Source organism: Lynx canadensis, chromosome C1, assembly GCF_007474595.2.
Source record: "Lynx canadensis isolate LIC74 chromosome C1, mLynCan4.pri.v2, whole genome shotgun sequence".
Lineage (NCBI taxonomy): Eukaryota > Metazoa > Chordata > Mammalia > Carnivora > Felidae > Lynx > Lynx canadensis.
In genome coordinates, this window is record NC_044310.1 from 35532606 (window position 1) to 35558577 (window position 25972).

Below are 25972 nucleotides of genomic sequence, written 5' to 3' on the forward strand. Positions count from 1 at the left end.
CAAGGTGCCTGCTGGGCAACAGTCTAGAGAATAAGCAATACAAACTGGAGCAGAAGAATCAAGAGCTCCAGGAGAAATGTTGGGGGAAGGAGGTTTGATGAAAGAATTTTTAGATTTCCAGATGTGTTTGGCAGAGTGGAAATTCATATTCAGAAAAATTTTTTACAATGTTGGGAGCATCTGGGTGGCTTAGTCAGTTAAGCATCCAACTTCAGCTCAGGTCATGATTTCATGGTTTGTGAGACCTCCACATTGAGCTCTCTGCTGTCATCACAGAGCCTGCTTCAGATCTTCTGTCCCTCTCTCTGCCCATCCCCCACTTGTACTCTCTCAAAGATAAACATTAAAAAAAAAATGAAACAAGTTGAGCACTTACTTGCCTTAAAAAAAAGAAGAAGAATTTTACAATTCTGTACAAAGCTTTGGTAAGAATTTGTGGTATATAATAACTAAGCAAATGAAAAATTAGGCTAAACACAAAAATACTGTACAAGAAATAAAATGTAATTATAATACATTACTTGGCCTGGTTGTGATTATATTCAGTCATTATAATATACATGCTGAGCTTTGATTTATTTCTCAAGTTTTTAATTTTAATTCCAGCATAGTTAACACATGGTATTATATATGTTTCAGGTGTACAACTACTTGATGGTTTGAAAGAGGGTATAAGGGAAAGATATTAAAGATGACTCCTAGGTTTTTTCACCTAAGTAATAATGGTAGTAACAACAAGTCCATTTGCTGAGATGGGAGAGGTCTAGACAGGAAAAAATGGGGATGGGGTAGAAAAATAATCAATAGTGGTCCATATAGGGGTGCCTGGATGATTCAGTCAGTAGAGCATGTGACCCTTGATCTCGGGGTTGTGAGTTCAGGCTCCATGCTGGGTATAGAGATTGCTTAAAAAATAGTGGTCTATAATAGGTGTTCAATAAATGGCAGCCACTGTTTACATTAAAAATCATCTTCTACTATATCTCAATTATATCTCAATAAAAATAAATTTTTAAAAAATCATCCTTTTGGGGTTGTACTACTTGATTGTCCACAGACAATGGCATAAATATTACTGAAGATTATTCCATATTTTATTTTACAGAATTGTTCTAGTTATATTGAATTAGAACTTACACACAGTACTAAGTCATTAAACCTTCTACCTTGACACAGAGAAGAGAAAAAAATGTTAAGCCTCCTTTTCAACATGCTAGTGTTATAAAATTTGCTTTGAGGGCTATATTGAGACGCTTTCACCTAGTTACTCACTAGAATTACAGGATAATTCTATAATTTATAATTCTGATAAAATCAGAAAGATCTACTTTAAGCCAGTATTATTTGAGAGGGGATGGGGGAAAGAAAGAGAGCATGAGCATGTGCACACATGGGAGGGGCAGAGAGAGAGGGAGGGAGAGAATCCCAAGCAGGCTCTGTGCTGTTGTGGAAGCCCAACTAGGGGCTCAATTCCACAAACTGTGAGATCATGATCTGAGCTGAAATCATGAGTCAGGGGCTGAAGTGATTGAGCCACCCATGTGTCTCTAATCCAGCTTTTTAAATGTTTCCAATTTATTCTGGAGCACACACGTGTACATACACACAGACACGTACACAGACACACACACAGGTGCATATACACCTGAGATAAAATATTCTTTAAACCTGATCATTTACAAATTATTCAACATTGGGGCACTTGGGTGGCTCAGTTGGTTAAGCATCCGACTTTGGCTCAAGTCATGATCTCTCAGTTTGTGAGTTTGAGCCCAGTATCAGGCTCTGTGCTGACAGCTCAGAGCCTGAAGCCTGCTTCAGATTCTGTGTGTGTGTGTCTCTCTCTCTGTCCCTCCTCTCTCTCTCTCAAAAATAAACATTAAAGAAAAAAAAAACAATTAAGAAAACCAAATTATTCAACATTAATCAAACATGGATTTCTTTTTTTTAATTAAAATAATTTTTTATTTTAGATAGAGAGCAAGCAGAGGAGAGGGGCAGTGGAAGAGAGACAGAATTTCAAGCAGGCTCCATGCTCAGTGCAGAGCCCAAAGTGGGGCTTCATCCCACGACCCTGTTACCATGACCCCACCTGAAATGAAGAATCGGATGCTCAACTGAGCCACCTAGGTATCCCTCAATGTGGATTTCTAACCACTGATCTGGTCCATTCCCCTAATTTAATGAAAGAAAAAAACCAAAGCCTAGAGGTCAAGTAACTTGTCCAAGAGAATACGATTAGGAAATCATGGAGTTGTGTTAAGTACCTATGACAAATAGTGGAAGATAAGGCTAGAAAAAACAGATTAGACCTTAACTGTCAGTCTAAAGGATTTTCAACCCAATTCTGAAATAAAAGGTTTATAAGAAATAAGTTATATAATTAGAGCTGTGTATCAGGAATAGAGAAAGGGGGTCAAAAAGATAGGGAAAATAATTCACCCCAGGAAAAATTCAAGAGGCCTGAAATGACAAATATATAAAGGAAAGAACAGATGCAAAAGTCTTTGAAGATCTAGAATCAAGAGCATATTAGCTTCTGGTTAGAAGCAATGAATAAAAGGAATAAGTAAAGATGACTTTGGGATTTTCAGAATGGGTAACTGGAAAGACAGCTATCTTAATAACTTAGACTGGAAAAATATTCTGCCATATTCTCACAGGATTAGCTGATACTTATCTATTTCCTAGATGTAAAGTTTACTTCTCAAGGAGACTGGGAGATAACAGTGTTCTATTTCCCTGTATTCACCATGATATTGCCTAGCACAGGTCTGGACTGAATAGTTCCAAGTAAATATTTGGTGAATTAAAAGCATATTCTCCATTTTAACAAAATGATAACCACATTGCTACAAGTGGCTTTTGAAGAGGAGCTAAAACAATTCTGAACAAAAATTAGTAGACAGAAAAATAAATTCAGAATGTAGCCTAAAAAAAGGAAGCATGAGAATATAAATAAGGCACCTAAAAGAAATTCTAAATTTCTCGTGGCATGAAGAATAACAAAGAGGTATGAAAACAAATCTTGGTACAGGTCCTCAGAAAGACCACTGGGGAATGGAAGTTAGCAGGACATGGAATTGGGTTACAGATCTTGAGCATAAGACTTCCTGGCATAAACAACCTTATTCACAAGAGGCCCAAACAATCAGTCCATGCAGTCAACAAAGTACTTTATTGTTCCTTGTTCTAACTGATAACTTAGAGCAACTGATGATAAAAGAGCCAATCTTAACTGTAGCCATGTATTAAAAAAAAAAAAACACATATACACAAACAAAATATACACACCTACTGCCTCTATGACTTAGCAGGCATTCTTTTCCTTCCAACTAGAAATCTTAGGAGTGAGAAAGATAAAAGGAAAAAGAGGAAGTAGGGAGGCTGGGGTCAAGAAAAAGAGAAAAAAAGCTGCAAAAGTTCAGCTCACTCACTCCTGCTGGGCACAAAATAGCTGTGCCAGCACAGGACCAAGGCATGCCCAGAGGATTAGATGCCAACCATCTGGCAGGTCATACAGATACCGTCTTTTTCAAGTAGACTTTCCAAATCACTAATGCAGTGATTTCTGACCTCTTCTTTGATTTCAAGCAGGAGACCCTTTCTTCAAAATTCTTATACACATGTTTAACATAAAACAGATAAAAAAGTGAAGCTGCCCTGGCTGGATGAAACATAGGAGGGAACCAAAAGCCTCCTCTGCTCATCAGTCTCCCCCCGGGGGTCAACCTCTAAGGAAGCAGGTCTGCAAAAAACCTAGGGTTCTGAGAGATGGATTTTTCCCAATTTAAATCTAATAATCTCAATTTGAGGGAAAACCTTGGTTCATAATTCTGCCTCAGCTTCTGCATCTATAAAGGAGAGCTTGTTAAGCGTCACAGCTTGAAAACAGCCTAAAACTCTTATTAACAAATAGTTACAAAACATTTAAATTACAAGCACTTGGATGGCTCAGTTGGTTAAGTACCGACTTCAGCTCAGGTCATGATCTCACATTTCGTGAGTTTGAGCCCCGAGTTGGGCTCTGTGCTGACAGCTCAGAGCCTGGAGCCTGCTTTGGATTCTGTGTCTTCAGCTCTCCCTGCCCCTCTCCCACGCACACTCTCCTTCTCTCTCTCAAAAATAAATAAACATTAAAAATTTTAAATTATAAAACAAAGTATTAATAGTAAATTTCTAAGACAACTAGAAAAGCATTTAAGAAATAAAAATTCTAAGTATTTGAGAATGACACACAGTCATGCTTAGTTTGATATTTAAGGTAGCCTAAGGAAGTATAATAGATGCTTCTATTGTTATAGTTAGTGTTCCTCCTAATAACAAAAGTCAAGAAGACCCTGCTTCCTCTAGGCCACTGGTAAGATAATTTCTTTTTGTTGTATTCAAAATATATAATAAAAGTGAAAGCACAAAAACATGAAAGATATAAACAACCAGAAGCTTCTTTTTAAAAGTAATCTACAAGAGCACCTGGGTGGTTCAGTAAGTTAAGCATCTGACTTCAGCTCAGGTCATGATCTCATGGTTTCTGTGTCCGAGTCCGTATTGGGCTCTGTGTTGACGGCTCAGAGCCTGGAGCCTACTTTGGATTCTGTGTCTCCCTCTCTCTGTGTCCCTCCCCCGCTCGTGCTCTGTCTCTCTCTCTCTCTCTCTCAAAAATAAAATAAACATTAAAAAAATTTTTTTTAATAATCTACTTCCAGGGACATCTGAGTGGCTCAGTCAGATAAGCACTAGCTCAGCTCATGAGATGGAGCCCCACATCAGGCTCTGCACTGACAGCCTGCTTGGGATCCTCTCTATCTCTCTCTTCCCCTCCCCCACTATCTCTCTTTCTCTTTCAAAATAAATAAATAAAACTTAAAAAAAAATAAATAAATCTATTTCCAGGCTTTTAATGACAATATATTTGAAACAGATGGCTTATACAGAACAAAAAGAGTCATCATCAAGAGTGCAAAACCACTATGGCTAACAATAATTATAATAATTTTCATGTATTTTATACTTTCTGTGGATTATAACAGATGCAAAGGCTTTTATAAAGTATCTCATTTGTGGCCTACTGCCAAATCAAGAAGAAGTTAACATTATCTTTTATATATTAGAAAACTTAGCTGAGTGCAAAGAATATTATTACTTGTTGAAAGTTAAAAGGGAGGGGTGTGTCATTCCTGCACAATGGAACCAAAATGAGATAGGCTAAGTAAGAAAGATCAAGGGGACATCTGAATAGGAATAGTATCACTGGTCTCATCACACATTTCTAGGCTGGAACATATATATTAAGCAAAACAAGAGTAAAGATCTAGGTGGATTCTAGCCCGGTATTTTGCAGTACAGTAGCCAGTAGCTTCATGTAGTAATTTAAATCAAATTAAAAAAATTCAGTTCTTTGTTTGCACTAGCCACATTTCATACAATGCTCTTTAGGCACATGTGGCTATTGGAAAGCACAGATAAAGAACATTTCCACCACTGCAGAAAGTTCTATTCAACAGCATTACTCTAGGAAAAAACCTTTGAACGTATTAAAACCAGCAGCACTCAATAAATGTTTGGTGAATGAATGAATGATAAGCAACAGGCTTCAATGGGCCATTGAAAAAAAAAACAAAAAACTAGGGGCACCTGGGTGGCTCTGTCAGTTAAGAACCTGAGTTCGAACTCTGCATGGGGTGAGCTGGAGCCCCGCTTTGGGATTTCGAGATTCTCTCTCTCTCTCTCTCTCTCTCTCTCTCTCTCTCTCAAAAACAATAATAATAATAAAAACTAGCCAGAGAAAAAGAAACTAAGAATAGTAGCTAACATTTACCGGGCACTTAACACAAGCCAGATACTCTTCTAGGTGGTTTATATGCACTAATTTAATTAACCCTCAAACAACTTCATGATATATTTACTGTCATTACTCTCATTTTATAGATGGGAAAACTAATACTTGGACAGGTTAAGTAACTTTCCCAAGATCCAGGATTTGAATCCAGTCAGCCAGATCTAGAATCTAGAAACTTCATTTTTAATCATACTATGCTATGCTATCTCTATTATATAACAACTGTATTTTAAGTTTTTGCTGTGCTAGAATAAAATTTTTTTTTATTTTTTTTTTATTTTTATTTTTATTTTTTTTTTTAATTTTTTTTTCAACGTTTATTTATTTTTGGGACAGAGAGAGACAGAGCATGAACGGGGGAGGGGCAGAGAGAGAGGGAGACACAGAATCGGAAACAGGCTCCAGGCTCCGAGCCATCAGCCCAGAGCCTGACGCGGGGCTCGAACTCACGGACCGCGAGATCGTGACCTGGCTGAAGTCGGACGCTTAACCGACTGCGCCACCCAGGCGCCCCTTTTTTTATTTTTAAAAAAAAAAAATTTTTTTTTCAACGTTTATTTATTTTTGGGACAGAGAGAGACAGAGCATGAACGGGGGAGGGGCAGAGAGAGAGGGAGACACAGAATCGGAAACAGGCTCCAGGCTCCGAGCCATCAGCCCAGAGCCTGACGCGGGGCTCGAACTCACGGACCGCGAGATCGTGACCTGGCTGAAGTCGGACGCTTAACCGACTGCGCCACCCAGGCGCCCCTAGAATAAAATTTATTTAATGTCATTCTTCCCATGCATTCACCAGTCAAGTTTACATAAAGAAAATAAGAAAAGTAGTGAAATAAAAGACTGGCAAAAAATATACCAAATGTTAATAATAGTTTGATCCCTACACACTGAGATAAAGAGCAATTTTTATTTTCTTGTTTTGCTGACTGTTTTCTAAATGTTCCATAGTGATAATGTATCACTTCTATAAAAATGAAAAACAATAAAAATATTATTTTATTTTTAATGTTTAATTTTGAGAGAGAGAGACAACATGTGCAAGGCAGAAAAGGGGCAGAGACAGAGAAACAGAAGATCCGAAGCGGGCTCTGCGCTAACAGCTGAGAGCTCAATACAAGGCTCGAACTCATGAGCTATGAGATCATGACCTGAGCCAAAGTCAGATGTTTAACGAACTGAGCCACCCAGCCACCCCTAAAAATATTTTTAAGCAAGATGAAAATATGATCAGCTTAAAATCAAGACTTATAAAATCTCACTCTCAAACATTATATAGGCCCCCTAACTGGTCTCTTGGCCATGAGTCTCCCTAACACTAAACCATTCTGAATTTGCCATCAGTTACCTCTGCCATGTTAGTCCATGCTCAGAATCCAATACACAGAGGATAAAACATACTGTTTTTGGCTTTATGCAAGCCATTCTTGATTATTTTTATTACATTTCCACCTCTATCTACCAATAGTATTCTGTCAAATCATCAATTCTCCTATGAGAAGAATGGTAGAAAGAGCCCAGGCCTCAGAGTCACAGACCTTGGCCAACACATCATCTCTTACCCTCAGTCCTTCAATAGTGATTAGTTGTAAAGATTAAATCTTTAAATAGGTAAAGTATCCAGCATACAAGCCTTCAATAAATTGTGGCTTTCTTACTATTGTTATTAACCAAATGGGTTTTTATTCACTAACTCCTCAAAAAGCTTTGCACTTTTACCTCTGTGTTTTATTACAGCTTTGCTTCTATTTTCTGAGTTCCTTCCCGATCTTCTAAAAATCCTTTTAAAATTCAAGTTCCAGTCCCAGTCAACCTCCTCCAAAAAGGCTTCCCTCACTCTGCCAAGCTAATATGATCTCTCACTCCTTTGAACTTCTATAGCACATAGAGTTTATTCTATGCAAGTGGTGGGGTCCTAGATGATTTTATTAGTTCTCTTTTCATATATGTAAGTCCTACATTCCCAGTTAGAGTCAAACTCTTTCCTACTAGCAGGCATTCCATTTTATATATGTCTTTATACTTTTCTGGTGTCTCACAAATCACCAGGCTTATACTAAATGCTCAAAAAAATATGTTAATCAGATTTGTGCATTGGGAAGAAAGTCATCATAATAAAAATACTGGCTGAACATTTTTGTAATAGACTAGGAAGCCAACAATTCTATATAAAGGTAGAAAGTTTAAAGTAAACAGTATAATCCAATTCCATAATATACTATCACTGACCAAACATGTAAGTCATACTTAAGCTGTATGATTCCTTTCCAGTCCAATGTAAATATTAGCAATAAATGACCCTAAGTAAACAGCACTTTTAACTTCTTAAACTGTCTTACACATAAACTCTATTAAATATGTATTGACTCAAATTGTCTTATTTGATTTCATTCGGAAATACACTCACCTCACTAAAAAAAAATCAAGATAATTTGAGTGAGAAAGATTCAGATACTGATTACTAGAAAGTGAGGATCATATAACCTTATTTTATATAATATGAATTCTCCTGTAAAAAGGTAAACTATTGGGGTGCCTGGGTGGCTCAGTCAGTTAAGCAATTGACTCTTGATTTCTGCTCAGGTCATGATCTCATGGTTCGTGGGATCATGCCCTCTGCCAGGCTCTATGCTGGCAGTGTAGAGCCTACTTGGGATTCTCTCTCCCTCTCTCCCTGCTCCTCCCCTACTTGCACTCTCTGTCCCTCTCTCAAAACAAACATTAAAAAAAAAAAAAAAAGTAAAAAAGGTAAACTATGTCTTCTCCAGTGCTACAAGTTAAGGGTAGATAGCCTAGGGGCACTCTTTTATTTTCACTCACTGATTTAATTATGATATCTCATAAAGCAATTAAGAAAATTAAATAACAACAAAAAGAGAAAAATCTTTTCTCCTTGATAAATTACTAATTTAGTGGGGCACCTGGGTGGCTCAGTCGGTTAAGCATTTGACTCTTGATTTCGCCCAGGTCATGATCTCACAGTTGGTGAGACTGAGCTCAGTGTCAGCCTCTGAACTGATAGCACAGAGCCTGCTTGGGATTCTCTGTCTCCCTCTCTCTGCCCCTGTTTGCACTCTCTCTCTCTCAAAATAAATAAATAAACTTAAAAATTTTTTAATTACTAATTTAGCAATAGTAAACAATTGTTCTAGTGAGCTGCTTTTAAGAATAAAGCAATTTGAGGGGCGCCTGGGTGGCGCAGTCGGTTGAGCGTCCGACTTCGGCCAGATCACGATCTCGCGGTCCGGGAGTTCGAGCCCCGCGTCAGGCTCTGGGCTGATGGCTCAGAGCCTGGAGCCTGTTTCCGATTCTGTGTCTCCCTCTCTCTCTGCCCCTCCCCCGTTCATGCTCTGTCTCTCTCTGTCCCAAAAATAAATAAACGTTGAAAAAAAAAATTTTTTTTTAAAAAAAAGAATAAAGCAATTTGAGAGACAGAAGGAAGTTGCTTTATTAAATGCAGTTACAGAAAATTAATTCTCAATAGGTAGAAAAATACCTATAGCACAGCTAAATCCTAGCAAGACAGATTCAGCACAAAATTCCAAATCCCTTTTTACAGCTATTAATGCTATTCTAACAAGCCTCCAATAATGTTCCAGCTTTCTCACTAATCCTCAAAAGAAAGGAAAAGCCATTACCTAAGGATGTTGGGATGGGAGAGTCTATTCATAAGCTGAACTTCTTTCAGCATGTTTGCCCGGTTACTGCTCAATGTGTTCATCTTAAGAGCCATCACCTGGCCAGAAGCTCGATGGCGCACCTAGAAAATAAAATAGAACAAGAGAAGGGTTCAAGGACGGCAGTTAAATATGAGGTCAAAGTCTCCACATGTAAACATGCCAAGATGTTTTAGTGCCAGTTTAGATAAAATAGATATACTTCAGGATGTTTTCCTGTAAACTGATCACATTAGGGTCTCACTTCCATTAATGAAGATGGATTTATTCCATCAAAGAGCAAAACTGTTTCACATTAAGCTGGCCAGAAAAACATTGTTAATAACACCTCAAGAAATGGCAGCTTTTTTTAATACCTTAGAAAAAAATGGGGGAAATTTATTAGGCTAGTGCCTTATGGTCAATATTGCTGAGTCTTAGGACACTAACAGGAAAAAGTCCCCTTTGTGGAATTTTAAGTGTGCACAGAAAAGATATATGCATAAGCCTTATATAACACTTAAGGAACTATAAAACTATCTTTATAGGACACTAAAGCCACATCCTCAAAATCTCCCCCAAGCAGCATGTGTGTGTGCATCTGTGTGTGTGTGTGTGTGTGTGTGTGTACGCACACATAAATATATATGAAAAAAAGCATTCATGTTAAATATAGAAAGAAGTCAGTGGACCTTTTAGGGATAATATAGTGACCCAACCCAAAGTACCTTATAATCACATAAACATACTCAAGTCAGATACAAAAAAACATGGGTCACGCCATTCGCACTATTACCCGTACACACAGAGGAAAGTCTACTTCTGAAACATTTATTCTCTACAGAATTCAATATATTTTGCATGTAAAAATATTGTTTTATAATTTCAATGCACACTCCACAGTTTCCAATAACTGTAATACTTTACTCACAAGAAAATTAACTATGTTTTTACCCTCTAAATGTCTCAGTAGTAGCAAAAGGAGACTACCAGGGAAAATATTTTGTCTTACCCAAAAGAAACTCAATTATTTACTGAAATGTATTTTTCCTACTGAGAAATTATGAATGAGGCAGTAGAAAAATTACCAAGTACCAAGGACCTCCTTACTCTCTGGTTAAAAAAAAAACATTTCAGATCTGGCACAACAGAGACTTGCTATGCAAAAATGTCATCGTCCTATGGACTTTGAGTATTCTTTTAGTATATTGTAATTGACCAAGTGGAAGTTTCAGGAGAAAATATGACAACCTACTTAACTCTTCAATCTACAGAAATTCATTGAAATGACAACAGCCCCAGAATTTCAGCATATCTATTAATACAGGACAGACGTAACATTTTATCTTAAGAGTTCAAAGAAACAATGTTTCAGATCAGCCAGACATAAGAGAAAGAGGAAGCAAAACACTCAGAGCCACAGGGACCCTGGTTAGAAAAACTGAGGCAGAACATTGGCTGTCTCTCCCCTCTTCTAGATCTCTTAGTGAGATTTGGAATCCAACTCTCTTCCTAGTGCATCAATGATTCTGTTGTCATGTACCTCGTGATTGAAGAAAGAGAAGTGACTATCCTGCATGGATAAGTTAAAAGAAACGTTTATATACAAAGAACACACTGATGGTATTTTTCCAACTCTATTTACAGAAGACATCTGTGTTTTAATAAGGGCTCTCCATTCTGAAAGCTATTCTTCTTTTTTCATCATCTGAAAACTATCACTCGGAAATTTTAACAAAATGTGAGCTTTTAAGAAAGTTCGATATTAAAACAATGTGAAATTCAAGGATGAACAATCTGTATTTCAAACTAATCAGAAAAAAATCCTATTTCCTTAAAAAAGTGGACAAGATGATGAACATGTTCATAACTCATTGCATTCTATCTTTCATCTGCATAAAATACTTTCTTCTAGCACCTCAAATTCTACTTACCTTTCAAGACCACACCCAAATGTTCCCTCCTCCCTGAAGTCTTCTTGACTCTCTGGGAATCATTTATTTGTGGTTTCCATCTTTATGCCACCTCAGAACAACATTCATAACACCAGTATACCACTCATCACATGGTTCTGTACATAAATATCTCCTCACCAGTCTATAAAGCATCTTGATACCAAGATCTATACTGTATCCATCCTTGTCTTGCAGTGCCTGGAAGGCCTGGCACATCATAAGGGCACAGTGAAAACAATGGCAACAACAGTTAAGTGAAACTTCTAATATACTTTCTATATATTATCTAAGGGCCAGTGAATCATTTATTCAGGTGAATTATTTGGGCAGAAGTGATCCAGGAGTAATTTTTTTTTGAGGGGGGCAGGGGTTGGGGGAAAGATTCAAATGGAAAAGAAATATAAAATTTGGTAAAATTTTTTGGGGTTTACCATCTAGAAAGGGACAAATAATAAGCTATATGGAGAGTCAGAGAAGAAAGACAATGAAGAATAAAACACAGCACACAAAGTATTTATATAAATGTTGAAATGTTGACAGAATGAGCACTTAGGCAAAAACTTCATGGAACTTCAGTGAAACCTCAGAAGATTAATAGACATTGATAGATTTTTAAAATACAGATTACAGTTGATAAAGGAAGAAAAAAGTATCGTTTAAATATAGAGGTCCACAAAAGATGGGGTACCTCCTAAATGTAGGAGGATCTTCATTCCAAGTTTCCAAAACTACAAAAATTAATTACCCTTCTAATAGACTTAGATTTTCAGAGTTAAAAGAAGGTGCTTTTTTGCTTAAGTTTGTCCTCTACAGATAGATCATGGTTACTATTAATAAGAATATTCCTAAGAGAGTGACATCTTTAACAACCTTGGAAAATAAACGTTAAAATGGTTGCTGCTAGGGGAGAGAAATGGGAGGGATAGGTAAAATAGGTAAAGGGGATTAAGAGGTACAAAATTCCAGTTATAAAATAAATGCGTCAGTGATGAAAATCACAGCACACGGAATATAGTAAATGATATTGTAATAACATTGTATGGTGACAGATGGCAACTATACTTATTGTGGTGAGCATTTCATAATGTATATAATTGTCAAATCACTATGTTGTACACCTGAAACTAATATAATGTCAACTATATTTCTATCAAAAATTTATTTTTTGATGTTTTTTAACTTATTTTTATGTTTTTTAATTTATTTTGAGAGAGACAGAAACAGAGTATGAGTAGGGGAAGGTCAGAGAGGGAGGGAGACACAGAATCTGAAGAAGGCTCCAGGCTTTGAGCTGTCAGCCCAGAGCCCGAGGCGGGGCTTGAACTCGTGTACCACAAGATCATGACCTGAGCCGAAATCAGATGCTTAACCGACTGAAACACCCAGGAGCCCTCTATCAAAAATTTAAAAATAAAAATATTATTATAAAGGGTAAGCCTCAAAAAATTAAAAATAAAATTGCCACATGATCCAGCAGTTCTACTTCTGGGTATGTACCCAAAAGAATTGAAAGTAGAGTTTCAATTTGCACACCCATGTTCATGGCAGCATTATTCACAACAGCCAAGACGTATATGTAACACAGGTGCTCACTGACAGAGGAATAGATAAAACAAAATAGTATACATAGAATGGAATATTATTATTTAGCCTTAAAAAGAAAGGAAATTCTGACACATGCTATAATACAGATGAACCTTGAAGTTATTATGCTAAGTGAAATAACCCAGTCACAAAAAGATAAATACCATATGTTTCCACTTACTTGAGGTACTTAGGGTAGTTAAATTTATACAAACATAATGTAGAATGGTGGTTGCCAGAGGCTAGGGGAAGGGGAGGGATTTGGAGTTGTATGCTGGGTATAGAGTTTCAGTTCTGCAAGATGAAGAGTTCTGGAGACTGGTAGCACAACCACGTGAACTGAATTATACACTTAAATATGATTAAGATGGTAAATCTTGTATGTACTTTACCATAATTATAAATAAATGAAGAGAAGGAGGGAAGAAAAGCAAGAAAAAAAGAGAGAGGGAGAAAGAAGACAACAGAAGAGAAAATCGGTACTTCTCCTTGACTTTTAAATTCATCTGATGCTACCACAGGATCTTCAAATCTACTTTCTAAAGAAGAGCATAGCAGAGTGGTGAAGGGCTCCAGGTCAGGAAATGAGCAGACTGAATACAACGTTTTAATACTTACATGATTAGAATGACTTCTCTGTGAAGACTTCTACTGTAAAATGAAGAGAACAATAGTCTCTATCTCCTAGCACGATTATGGAGGACAAAATAGTGTTATGTTAGATAAATGAGATAATGGATGCAAACTAACACAGAGGTTGGCCCAATAAGCATTCAATAAATAGGTATTGTTTTTAATAAAAATAAGAAAGTATAGGGGCGCCTGGGTGGCTCAGTCAGTTAAGCGTCCGATTTGGGCTCAGGTCATGATCTTAGTGATTTCAAGCCCCGCACCAGGCTCTGTGCTGACAGCTCGGAGCCTGGAGTCTGGTTTGGATTCTGTGTCTCCCGCTCTCTCTGCCCCTCCCTTGCTCACACTCTGTCTCTGTCTCTCTCAAGAATAAATAAACATTAAAAATATATTTAAAAAAATAAACTATATGCTCATAAGAATTTAGCATATCAGGTGAATTTGACATAACACAGAAAATACAATTATAATTTTAAGTGAAAAACAGTAGTATATATAATTGCTGTATAATACCCCCAAGATTACTTATATACTACAAAGGGAAAAATATGTCTTTACAATGGAGAGATCTGCTGGTTAGCACCTTAACCAAGGGGTTGGTCACATTTAGCATTACCAAAAGTGAAACACCTGGCATTGTCAACTTTCTGATGTGATGTAATATACATACTGAAATGTTTAAGTCAAATCTAATCATAAGAAAACAATTAGACACATCCAGAATATCTAAAAGACAACTAGACAATACTCTCCAAACAAAATGTGGGGGAATATTCTAGATTAAGTGACATTAACAGACATAACCCCTGAAATGAAATGTATGAAACCTTGATTTGATTCTGGGTTCAAAAAAGCTATAAAAAACTTTTTGTTGGGGCCCCTGGCTGACTCAGTTGGTAGAGGATGTGACTCTTGATCTCAGGGTCATGAGTTCAAGCTCCATGTTGGGCGTAGAGCTTACTTAATTAAAAAAAACAAAAAACACCCACCTTTTGCTGGCAAATAAGAAAACTTTTAATAGGAACTGTATATGAAATTATTTTTCTGAATTAAGGTTAATTGCCTCAGTTATAAATAATGATACTATGGCCTCGTAGAAGAACGCATTCTTAGAAGATATATACTAAAATATATTTTTTTTAATTTTTTTTTTCAACGTTTATTTATTTTTTGGGGGGACAGAGAGAGACAGAGCATGAACGGGGGAGGGGCAGAGAGAGAGGGAGACACAGAATCAGAAGCAGGCTCCAGGCTCTGAGCCATCAGCCCAGAGCCCGACGCGGGGCTCGAACTCACGGACCGCGAGATCGTGACCTGGCTGAAGTCGGGCGCTTAACCGACTGCGCCACCCAGGCGCCCCTATACTAAAATATTTATATTAAAGTGTCATGATATCTGCAATTTGCTTTCAAGTGTTGTAAAAAAAAAAAAAAAAAAAACCAATGGGGCACCTGGTTGGCCCAGTTAGTAGTACAGCATGTAACTCTTGATCTCAGGATTGTAAGTTCAAGTCCCATGTTGGGTGTAGAGATGACTTTAAAAAATAAAATAAAATCTTAGGGGCGCCTGGGTGGCGCAGTCGGTTAAGCGTCCGACTTCAGCCAGGTCACGATCTCGCGGTCCGTGAGTTCGAGCCCCGCGTCGGGCTCTGGGCTGATGGCTCAGAGCCTGGAGCCTGTTTCCGATTCTGTGTCTCCCTCTCTCTCTGCCCCTCCCCCGTTCATGCTCTGTCTCGCTCTGTCCCAAAAATAAATAAACGTTGAAAAAAAAAAATTTAAAAAAAAAAAATAAAAAATAAAATAAAATCTTAAAAAAATACAGATAGATAAAGCAATGTAGCAAAACATTAGCTGGCAAATCCAGGTGAAGGGACTATAGGGGTTTTATACTATTCTTTCCATTTTCTATAGATTTTAATTTTTTTAATTAAAAAAATTTTTTTAATGTTTTATTTATTTTTGAGAGAGAGAGAGACAAAGCGTGAATGGGGGAGGGGCAGAGAGAGAGGGAGACACAGAACCCGAAGCAGGCTCCAGGCTCTGAGCTGTCAGCACAGAGCCCGATGCAGGGCTCGAACCCGTGAACCATGATATCATGACCTGAGCCAAAGTCGGATGCTCAACCGACTAAGCCACACAGGCACTCCCAATTTTCTATAGATTTTTAAAGCTTCCAAAAGTTGGAAGAAACAAGTAAAAAAATTATCTTATTTTCTCCCATAAATTTAGCATTAAGAAATAAAGAACAGTTTTTTAATCACAGAAAAAAAAATCCTGCATATGACATATGCCCAAGCCTATGCTAAAACAAAAAGTGGAAGTAAGTTTATCAAATGTTAATAGTGACTGTCACTGGTGGTAGAACTAATATCAATGATTTATTTTCTTTTACTTTTCTTCATTTTCCAATTCTTTCACAGTATATTTGACTAAAATTTCTAATAGAAAATATAACTTTTCAACTTCAATTTATATTAATTTGTACCTAAATAATACATGCATATATTTTCTTTGTAACACATTAAAACAATATAAATAAAAATAAATAAGTCTCTTTGATTATCCAATCCATTAAATGCAATCTTCTGTGTTCATTCCAAGTAGTTATTGTCTCAAGCTTGATGAGTACCCCTCTAGGCCTTTAAAAAATGCACTGACAACACTCCCTCAATACATACACAGACACACAGACACACACACATTAGGAAACTGAGAGAGCATGGCATCTAACTGCAGACAAAATTAAAGTTTTATAGAACAGAGGCTTATATTCACATGTTCAGAAGTCCAAGTACCCTGCAGGTTTTAAAGATGTTTCAGTAATATACCAAAACAAACAAAAAAGCACAGATACAATCAAATAACAATACTAAGTCACCAGAAATGTCTGTGTACATAAGAGTTTCTCTACCAGCATGGTAGTATTCTAATGAGTAACCCCCATCATCCCACAGTTCTTCTGGATAAAGTATGAACAATGGGAAAATTAAAGGAAGAGGCCAACCAGAAGAAAGATAACTATATAAAGGGTGAGCAGAAAAATTGAGAACTGCTACTTAGAATGAATGATCACAGACACCAAGAAAACACTCAGTGGCATTAGGCAGGCAACTATCAAGAACAGAGTTTCTCCCCTTGATCAAAGACTCAGACCCTAAAACTAATACCTGAGTTGAAGATAATTTCCAGATCTGCAAACAAGAGTTACATACCACAAACAAAAGTCCAGTCAAGTGTGTACATGCAGGCTGGAAGTGACCGATTACCTTTCATTAGTCTTTTCAGGTACAAATAGTAACAAATACTATCATCCTCTATGCAAGGCACTGTGCTGGATGTTGAGAAGCCTATAGATCAACACTAGGCATCAGCTTGTCAGGTCTTCCAGTAATCCATGCCCCCAAATCACAAAATTACCTTGTTGATCTCCAGTTTAAAATTCTTCAATGGCTCACTGATACTTAAGGAATAAAGTCCAAACTCCTTAGCAAAACTAAATTCATCTACTGCTCCCTGTCTATCCCTGTGCCCACTCCTCCCCCATCTTTATCTATTATATATTTATATTTGTAATTCTTACAAATGCATCACACTCTCATACTTCCTTGCCTTGACATATACTATTCTCCTTGCCTTGATGCAGTCCTCACCTCCTGAGCCCAATACCAATCTCCCTACTAAATTTGTTTCAATTATTCAAGATATAGAAACACCACTTTCCCTGGGAAAAATCTCTTTACTTCAAGAAAAACTGGATGCTCCATTCTGTGTTTTCTTACTACTCTACCCTTAATTATCTGTATTACAGAATTTGCATTACAGAATTTGCATATTGTATTACATAATTTGCATATTGCATTTGTATGTTGGTAGTCTACCTATCTTCTATATATCTAAGAGCAGTTTGGGTTCAAGATGGCAACATAGGAAGATCCTGAACTCATCTCCTTCTGTGGACACATAGAATCTACAACTACAGGGGCGCCTGGGTGGCTCAGTTGGTTACACTTCCGACTTCCACTCAGGTAATGATCTCACGGTTCATGGGTTCGAGCCCCGCGACAGGATCTGTGTTGATGGTCCAGAGCCTGAGGCCAGCTTCAGATTCTGTGTCTCCGTCTCTCTCTGCCCTCCCCCACCCACGCACTCTCTCTCTCTCAAATATAAATAAACATTTTAAAAAATCAGATTAAAAAAGAGATTAAAAAATCTACAACTACATATGAATAATTTCCCATATGCTTCAAGCCAAGAACTTGCCCCGTTCATTTTTCTATCCCTGAAAGAGTAGTTCAGCTTTCTTCCACACCCCACATACACACCTTCTGACATGTAGGACTTATTTTTATATGGGCAATCTAGATTTTTGTCAAAAATCATACAAAGGTAAGCAGGAAAGAGAAACATGACAATAATTATATAACTATGAACAGACATTAGATTTTTTCAAATAGAAAAAATAAATTACAGGTTACAAATACAATCCTATGTCCATTAGCTATTTCTATAGCCCATTTTTATTCCATTCAAATAAGCATATTAACCACAAATGAGAGTGACAGTTAATATAGGGGTACCTCTAATTCAACTCTAATTTATATTTTTAAAATTAAATTATTTGCATATGTTTAATAACAAACCACATGCCATATATTCACTTTTAGCAGTGTGGTATAAAATCAAGCTAAGAATCCTTTCTCTGGCACAGTGCCTTTAGTTTAGCATTTAGAAATTGCTCAAAAAATATTTGCTGAATTTAAATAGTTAACTTGAGTCAGGAGGCTTAATTTCTAGAGCAAATGAGAAACATAAACCTCTGACCAGTTCAGAGAAATAGTAAGGAGAGAATTAAATAATAATTAGGACAAGAACATAAGAACTGTCACAAAGCAATTAATCATTAAGTTAACTGTTAAATGAATGGCTTAGGACTTCCAGTCAAGAAGTCACAGTGAATATACAATAAGTATACAGTAAGCTGGTATAGCAACGTAAGTATTAGGCATATGCAGTGTTTAAAGCAATAATTTTCAATAGAGGCTATAACAAGTCACTTAGGAGGTGTTTTTAAAGTTTTTAGATTAAGGTTTTGGTTATAACAATGACTGGGGGCAAGGAGTGTTGCTGGCCAGAGATGCTAGACATCCTGCAAGGTACCAGGACAGTACTGCACAAGGAAGCATTGTTCTATGTGCTGTATGAAATTCAAATATCTTGCTAGACATTCATGTAAATGAAGAACATATATATGTATTATTACCTGAACTTGGATTCTAACACTATTTGACAAAAAACAAAACAAAAACAAAAACAAAAAAAAACAAAGTCATCTTGCATGGTTTTAATATATACTAAATTTTCTAGAAATACAACTATATTATGAATTGAGGAAAAATCACTTCTTTCGTTATGTTCAGAAGAACACATGAAGAATTGGTCAACATTTCAGAAAATCAGACCACCAGTAGCAATGCTGCTCCTAGTATTTGAAGTATAGTATAGTCATATAGTATTTGAATCCTATACAACTGTATTGTATTATACAATATGTATCAGAACCCATTTGTAGTTTTTATACTCACAATGATTTATTTAGCCTTTATTTTAAAATATCACCTATGCTGGGGAGCCTGGGTGACTGTCAGTTAAGCATCTGACTCTTAGATTTCGGCTCAGGTCATGATCTCATGGTCTTGAGATGGAGCTCCATGTCAGACTCCACGCTGTTAGTGTCCGACTCTTGATCTTGGCTCAGGTCATAATCTCACAGTTCGTGAGTTTCAGTCCCACATGGGGCTCAGCACTGATGGTGCAGAGCCTGCTTGGGATTCTGTCTCATTTCTCTCTGCCTCTCCTCCGCAGGTTCTCTCTCTCTCTCTCTCTCTCTCAACATAAACTTAAAATAAAATATCAACTAGAGTGGCACCTGGGTGGCTCAGTCGTTGGACCACCCAACCCTTGATTTTGGCTTAGGTCATGATCCCAGGGTTAGGGGATCGAGTCCCGCAGTGGTCTCTGTGCTGAGCATGGTAAGAATCTCTCTCCCTCTGCCCCTCTCCCCTGCTTGCACTCTCTTTCTCTTTCTAAAAATTAAAAAAAAAAAAAATCAACCATAAATTAAAAGCATATTTTTGCTTTGCTCACAAATAAATTTACCAGTGTTCCTACTCTGCCAAGTTTTTTTCCCTCAATGAAACATTCAAGATTAAATGAATATTTTACAAAGAAACACTGATAAAGCTGGCAAAGATATATCATACCTCGTTCTTTTCTCTCCTTCATCAATCTGTAATTTGCCTTGGCAAGCTATCGCTATTTCATTTGAGGTCACTGTCCTCTTTCCCTTATCACATACAAATAAGTCTAGTCCATTAGATTTTTTTGGTCTGTTATACTTTTATTCTAATATCCACTGGTATCTCTGCTCTTTAATTTTTCTTCTTGTATGGAATGGCTTCTGTCTTCTCTTAAATCTAAAACTAATCATTTGTGGGGCATCTGGGTAGCTCAGTTGATCAAGTGTCCAACTTCAGCTAAGGTCATGATCTCACGCTTCGTGGGTTCGAGCCCCACATTGGGCTCTGTGCTGACAGCTCAGAGCCTGGAGACTGCTTCAGATTCTGTCTCCCTCCTTCTCTGCCCCTCCCCCACTCACACTCTGTTTCTCTCTTTCTCTCAAAAATAAACATTAAAAAAATTTTTTAAACCAGTCATTTGTGAGAGGGTAAAAGCATCAGACTACTTCATTAAATTTTCTACAGTAGTCAGGCCCCAAATTTTGCATATTGAAATGTGTATTTTTACTAATTTAATTTTCTTTTACTTCTCGTTTATCATAGAGTTAGGGTATCATGTTGATGCTTTATAATTATGAACAACAGTAACCTAATTACCTATCAATTTCATTTCCAAGGTAGTCAGAATTCATTAAAAAATTGTTATAGTAGCAATAATATAGCTATTATTCATAGCACTTGCTTCATACTAGGCTCTGTTATACTGTATGTATATATATATATATATATATATATATATATATATATATATATATTAACTCAATCCTCAAAACAATTCTGGGAGGTTGGTATTATTAATGTCTCCTATTTTACAGCTATGGAAATTGGGCACAGAGAGATTAAAAGGACTTTCTCAAGATCCTACATCTAGTAAACGAGAGAGCCAGAATTTGAACCCAGATAATGGAAACATTAGGGCTAAAATGCTTGAGAACAACTAATCTAAGGGAAAAAGCACTGCATGCACCCTACAAAACTGCCAAGAAATAATAATTATGACCTTGTATGTATCTAACAACACAGACTTGTAATATATAAAACAAAAACTGACAAAACACAAGGCAAGTTTAACAAATCCACAGTCTTCATGGGATTATTTAACATACCTCTCAGAAACTGAAAGTTCTAGAAGATAAATGAGTATGGATATAGCACTTTTTTTTAAAGTTTATTTATTTTGAGAGAGAGCAGAAACACATGTGCATGAGCATTGGAGGGGACAGAGACAGAGAGGACAGAGAGAGAATCTCAAGGAGGTTCTGCACTGTCAGTGCTGAGCCCAAAGTGGGGCTCAAACCCAGAAACCATGAGATCTTGACCTGAGCCAAAATCAAGAGTTGGATGGTTAACAGACTAAGCCACCCAGATGGCTGATATGATACATTTTAATAACAAAACTGATATGCTTGATTCAATCTTGTCCCAGTAAAGGTAGGCTTTATTTACCTTTTTTTTTTCAAGTCCATATGAAAAAAATGACCAAAATGCCTGGATCATAAAGGAATTCTCAAAAAATTTCAAAGAATGTAGTTCCAAAACCACATTCCCAGACCACCATGAAATAAAATTAGAAGTCAACAACAACAACAAAAATAATTAAAAACAAGCATAGTAGACAACACTGTATATCAACATCTATTTTCCCCCTCTTCTTGACTTACAGGACCTCAGTTAGTTGGCAATGTGCTTGGTTAATTAAAACATTCAGGGCGCCTGGGTGCTCAGTCGGTTAAGTATCTGACTCTTGATTTTGGATCAAGTCATGATCTCACAGTTCATGAGTTCCAGCCCTGCATCAGGCTCCACACTCACATTATAGAGCCCTCTTGGGATTCTCTCTCTCTCTCTCTCTCTCTCTCTCTCTCTCTCCCTCCCTCCCTCCCTCCCTCCCTCCCTCCCTCCCCCGCTCTCTCTAGAGTAGCCAGGTGACATAGTACTAAGTAAGGAGATATAAGTGGGAATTGCTAGGTAGGGATTCTAGAAATGTTTCCCTGATGAAACTGCCCTTTATCGTTTTTATAGACTGGAGCAAAGACGTAGTGCTTGCATCAAGAACAGCTACCTTGTAACCAAAAGGCCACGAACTACACACTAAAGACAAGGAAACTAGAAGCTTGGTTTGTTGAGGACTTCCTTAAGCAGCTGCACAGCATAGGCATTTCTCAAGATTTCTTGAGAAAAATTTGAATAAGCCACTGTGTTCAGGTTTCTGTAACATACTGCCAAAAACAATCCTAACTGATTTGCAAAAAAAGATTAAAAATAAATGGGTTAGGGGCACCTGGGTGGCTCAGTCAGTTGAGCCTCCGACTTCGGCTCCAGTTGTGATCTCACGGTTTGTGAGTTCGAGCCCTGCATCAGGCTCTGTGCTGGTAGGTCAGAGCCTGCAGCCTGCTTTGGATTCTGTGTCTCCCTCTCTCTCTGACCCTCCCCTGTTCATGCTCTGTCTGTCTCTGTCTCAAAAATAAATAAACATTAAAAAAAATGTAAAAATGGGTTAGAGTTCAACTAAAAATGCCATATAAAAATATAAAAATAAAGATAAAAGCAAAAATTAATGAAATAGGAAACAAAGAAACAATTGAGAGATTCAACAAACCAAAAGCTGACTTGGGAATACAAAAAACTAATAAACATATCTGCAGTGACTCTGGATCAAGAAAAAATCTTTTAGGGGCGCCTGGGGGGCTCAGTCAGTTGAGTGTCTGACTTCGGCTCAGGTCATGATCTTGCAGTTTGTAAGTTTGAGCCCTGCATTAGGCCCTATGCTGACAGCTCAGAGACTAGAACCTGCTTTGGATTCTGTGTCTCCCTCTTTCTTTGCCCTTCCCCCACTCTGTCTGTCTCTCTCTCACTCAAAAATAAACATTTTAAAAATTAAAAAAAAAGAAAGAAAAAATTAAAAGAAAAAATCTTTTATTGTCTAGCTCCTGCCTATCTCTCTAGATTCAGCAGAGTTTTGCCATTCCTTTACATGCATCCACCAGACTTAAACTAAATCAAATTTCTCACCGTTCCTAGAATATTCCTCTGTGCCTCCACATATGCTTTTCCAACTGCTTGAAATGCCTTTTCCCGTACTTGTCCACCAGACAAGCTCTATTTTCTCCTTCAAGAAAACTAAAGGGTGACTTCCTCTATGAAGCCTTCTCTGACCCCTTCACACAATGTTTATACTGGTGCCCAGTATTATATTCCTTAGTACCCTATGCATACTTTCACACACTTAGCAAATATGTATTGAGTAATTTCAGGCTCTTGCTAAAGTTCTATTTTAGCAAATACTGTGTTTTAAATATATTTCCTATATTTAAGAGCTCTTTTAGAGCAGGATTTTATTCCTCTATCCCTAACACCTAGCTCAATGTCCTACACCTAATGAGTATTAACTAAATATCTGCTGAGTAAATAAATGAATAAGATGGCAAATAATTGCAATGTTTATCACATGCTGCAACAGAAGTAGCAACAGAGTGCAATGAGATTACACAAAAGGACAGTAACCAACTCTCTCACTCTCACTGACGCAAAATAATACACTCTAGAATCAACTTTTTGTAGTATCTTTCACGTGCCTTCACATATATCATATCATTTACAGAAATACTTCTACGAGCTGAGTGAATGCAAGTTGTACAATACAACTTGTGTGCTTCTAGTTTTTGTCCCCCCTCCCCCCCCCCCCCCCCCGCCGAATTATCAATTAAAGTAAAGGATCTTGGCAGGTATTTCTACACAGCAATATGAACACAGTAAAATTTGCTACCTGATAAATTATCACTTGTCACTGAGTGCTGAGCTTGGCCCACTGAGACATCTACAATATTCTTTACTACTTAGCCCAACTTCCCACAGCAGCTCTAGGGGTTATATTAAATGTACTGAAAAGGGCCAAAAGCTCCAATCATATATTGCTGTGTGTGAACCTTAAGTGCACATATGATACACAGTGCCTCCTATAAAATACATCATTTCCCCTCCACACCAGCCAAACACCAAACCTCCCCAGGAGAGCTCCCGCTCTGAAACCCCCAGTATCTCAAAGAGGTTACAAAACCAGATAAATGCAACAAGGAACACAATAGGAAATTTAGCAAGAAGTAGTTTTGACAGACAATAAGGCTATGCAACAAAGACGATTACCAAGGTGCAAAGCCCTAAGTTGCACTGGACTGTTATCACCCTCTTTCTCCACACTTTTCAATGCTAAACTCCTTTAAAAAGGGTGGTGGAAGGTGGGGAGGGAAGTTTGTTTTCCTCTTTATACCCTCTTTTGTAAGTGTCTGTAACACGGTGTCAGCTCTTTGGAATTTGTAGCTCTGGCAGCTTCCTTGAACTTTACGAACCTATCTCTGACTGCTACTTGTCTCTTCTCCTTCTTCACACCCTCCCCATGTAAAGATACTTAAGGTTCAAGCCTTGCTGCTCTAGTGTCTCTATCCACTCTTTTCCTTGACTGTTTCAAACACTGAAAACATTTTCTGATGGTTAAAAATGCACTCAATTCCTAAAAGAAAGAAAGAAAGAAAGAAAGAAAGAAAGAAAGAAAGAAAGAAAGAAAGAAAAAGAAAAACATTTTAAAAAGCGCTCAATTCCTATAAAACACTGCTTTCATGCCAGAGTAATATTGTACAATGAAGAGTTTTCTCTACATTTGTTCTTCTTTAATCTCATTCTTCATACTGAAGGTTACCTTAATTCTCTGACTATATGGGGCAATTTACTTCTGAAATGGCTGATCTGACACAAGGGGACAAACATGGACAAACACACACACACACACACACACACATCCACACACATCTTGCTCACTGATGTTTTGGAGTTTGGGGGTAGGTTCAAATTACTCCCAGAACTCATTACTTTGTTCCTCCAAACAGCTTTGGTATAAACAGACATTGCAGTCAGAGCAATAACTCTAAAAACTGGTACTAAACAGTACCAGAGATGGCTAACGGGCTTACTCCTAACCTTCACACTCAGGTAGAACATTCACTACCTCACATCATCCTGTCTACTTCTTAGCCATTTTATAAAAGCTTCCTTATACACCTTCAAGACTATAGACCTTAACTCTTCTCTGACACTGTGACTATGAAAACATGCAGTCATTACATACTGTAAGAACAGGATCCCACGTAGTGTTGATGAAAACACTTTTTATGGTGAGGTCTCAGAGAGACAGATGGAAAAGCACAAACACTGGGTGGCTCAGTCAGCTGAGTGTCCAACTCTTGATTTCGCCTCAGGTCATGCATGATCTCAATATGTGGAATTGAGCCCTGCATCGACTTAAGATTCTCTCCCTCTCTCTCTCTCTCCCTCTGCCCTTCTCAACCACTCATGTTCTCTCCCGAAGAGAAGAGAAGAGAAGAGAAGAGAAGAGAAGAGAAGAGAAGAGAACAAACACAACTATGAAAATATAGACAATTTGAGAAAAATCCTTGAGTTTCTGTAGATTCAGGTTGTGACAATGATCACATTTGAAAGAGAAAGGATTCAGTGTCTTGCAGATCTCACAAGATGTAGTTTGAGAGACTAAAAAATTGTAGGCAGTTGGCACACTAAGACCGCTGCAGCAACACCAGCATTTTGAGACCCAGTATCTTACTTCTCAAAGTAGAAAAAACCACCAGAGAACACAAAAACTTTACCTTCCCAAGCACAAAAATAAAACATCTTAGAACAAAGTAACATTCACATACTAAAATGTTCCCCTTACTTTCTTTATACCACAACTGTTAATACTGTTACAGATTTAGAGTTTGCATGACAACTCCATGTGCACTAAATAATAAATGTATAACCATGAATGTGAATAAATCAATTTTTCAGTACCCAAGCAGATGGCAGATATCTGGCTCTTTTAGTTTATAAGTTTATTATTTCTTACAGCTTGGCATTTCCACATGATGCTGTCAATTTGGGAAAATATAAAGGGGGAGAAAGTAGAAACTTTGCCTCTTTTTTTTTTTTTTTTTTTTTTTGAGAGAGAGAGCACAAGTGAGCGAGGAGC

At 37.4% G+C, this 25972-nt stretch overlaps 1 protein-coding gene across 1 annotated transcript in view; it reads right to left on the minus strand.

The window, feature by feature from the left end:
* The window catches only part of TESK2 (testis associated actin remodelling kinase 2), a 135736-nt gene that overhangs the window by 60240 nt on the left and 49524 nt on the right, over positions 1 to 25972 (minus strand). The window contains exon 3 of the mRNA XM_030324475.2: positions 9475 to 9596. Coding sequence (XP_030180335.1) covers positions 9475 to 9596 — 122 coding nt within the window. The remainder of the gene's footprint in view (positions 1 to 9474; positions 9597 to 25972) is intronic.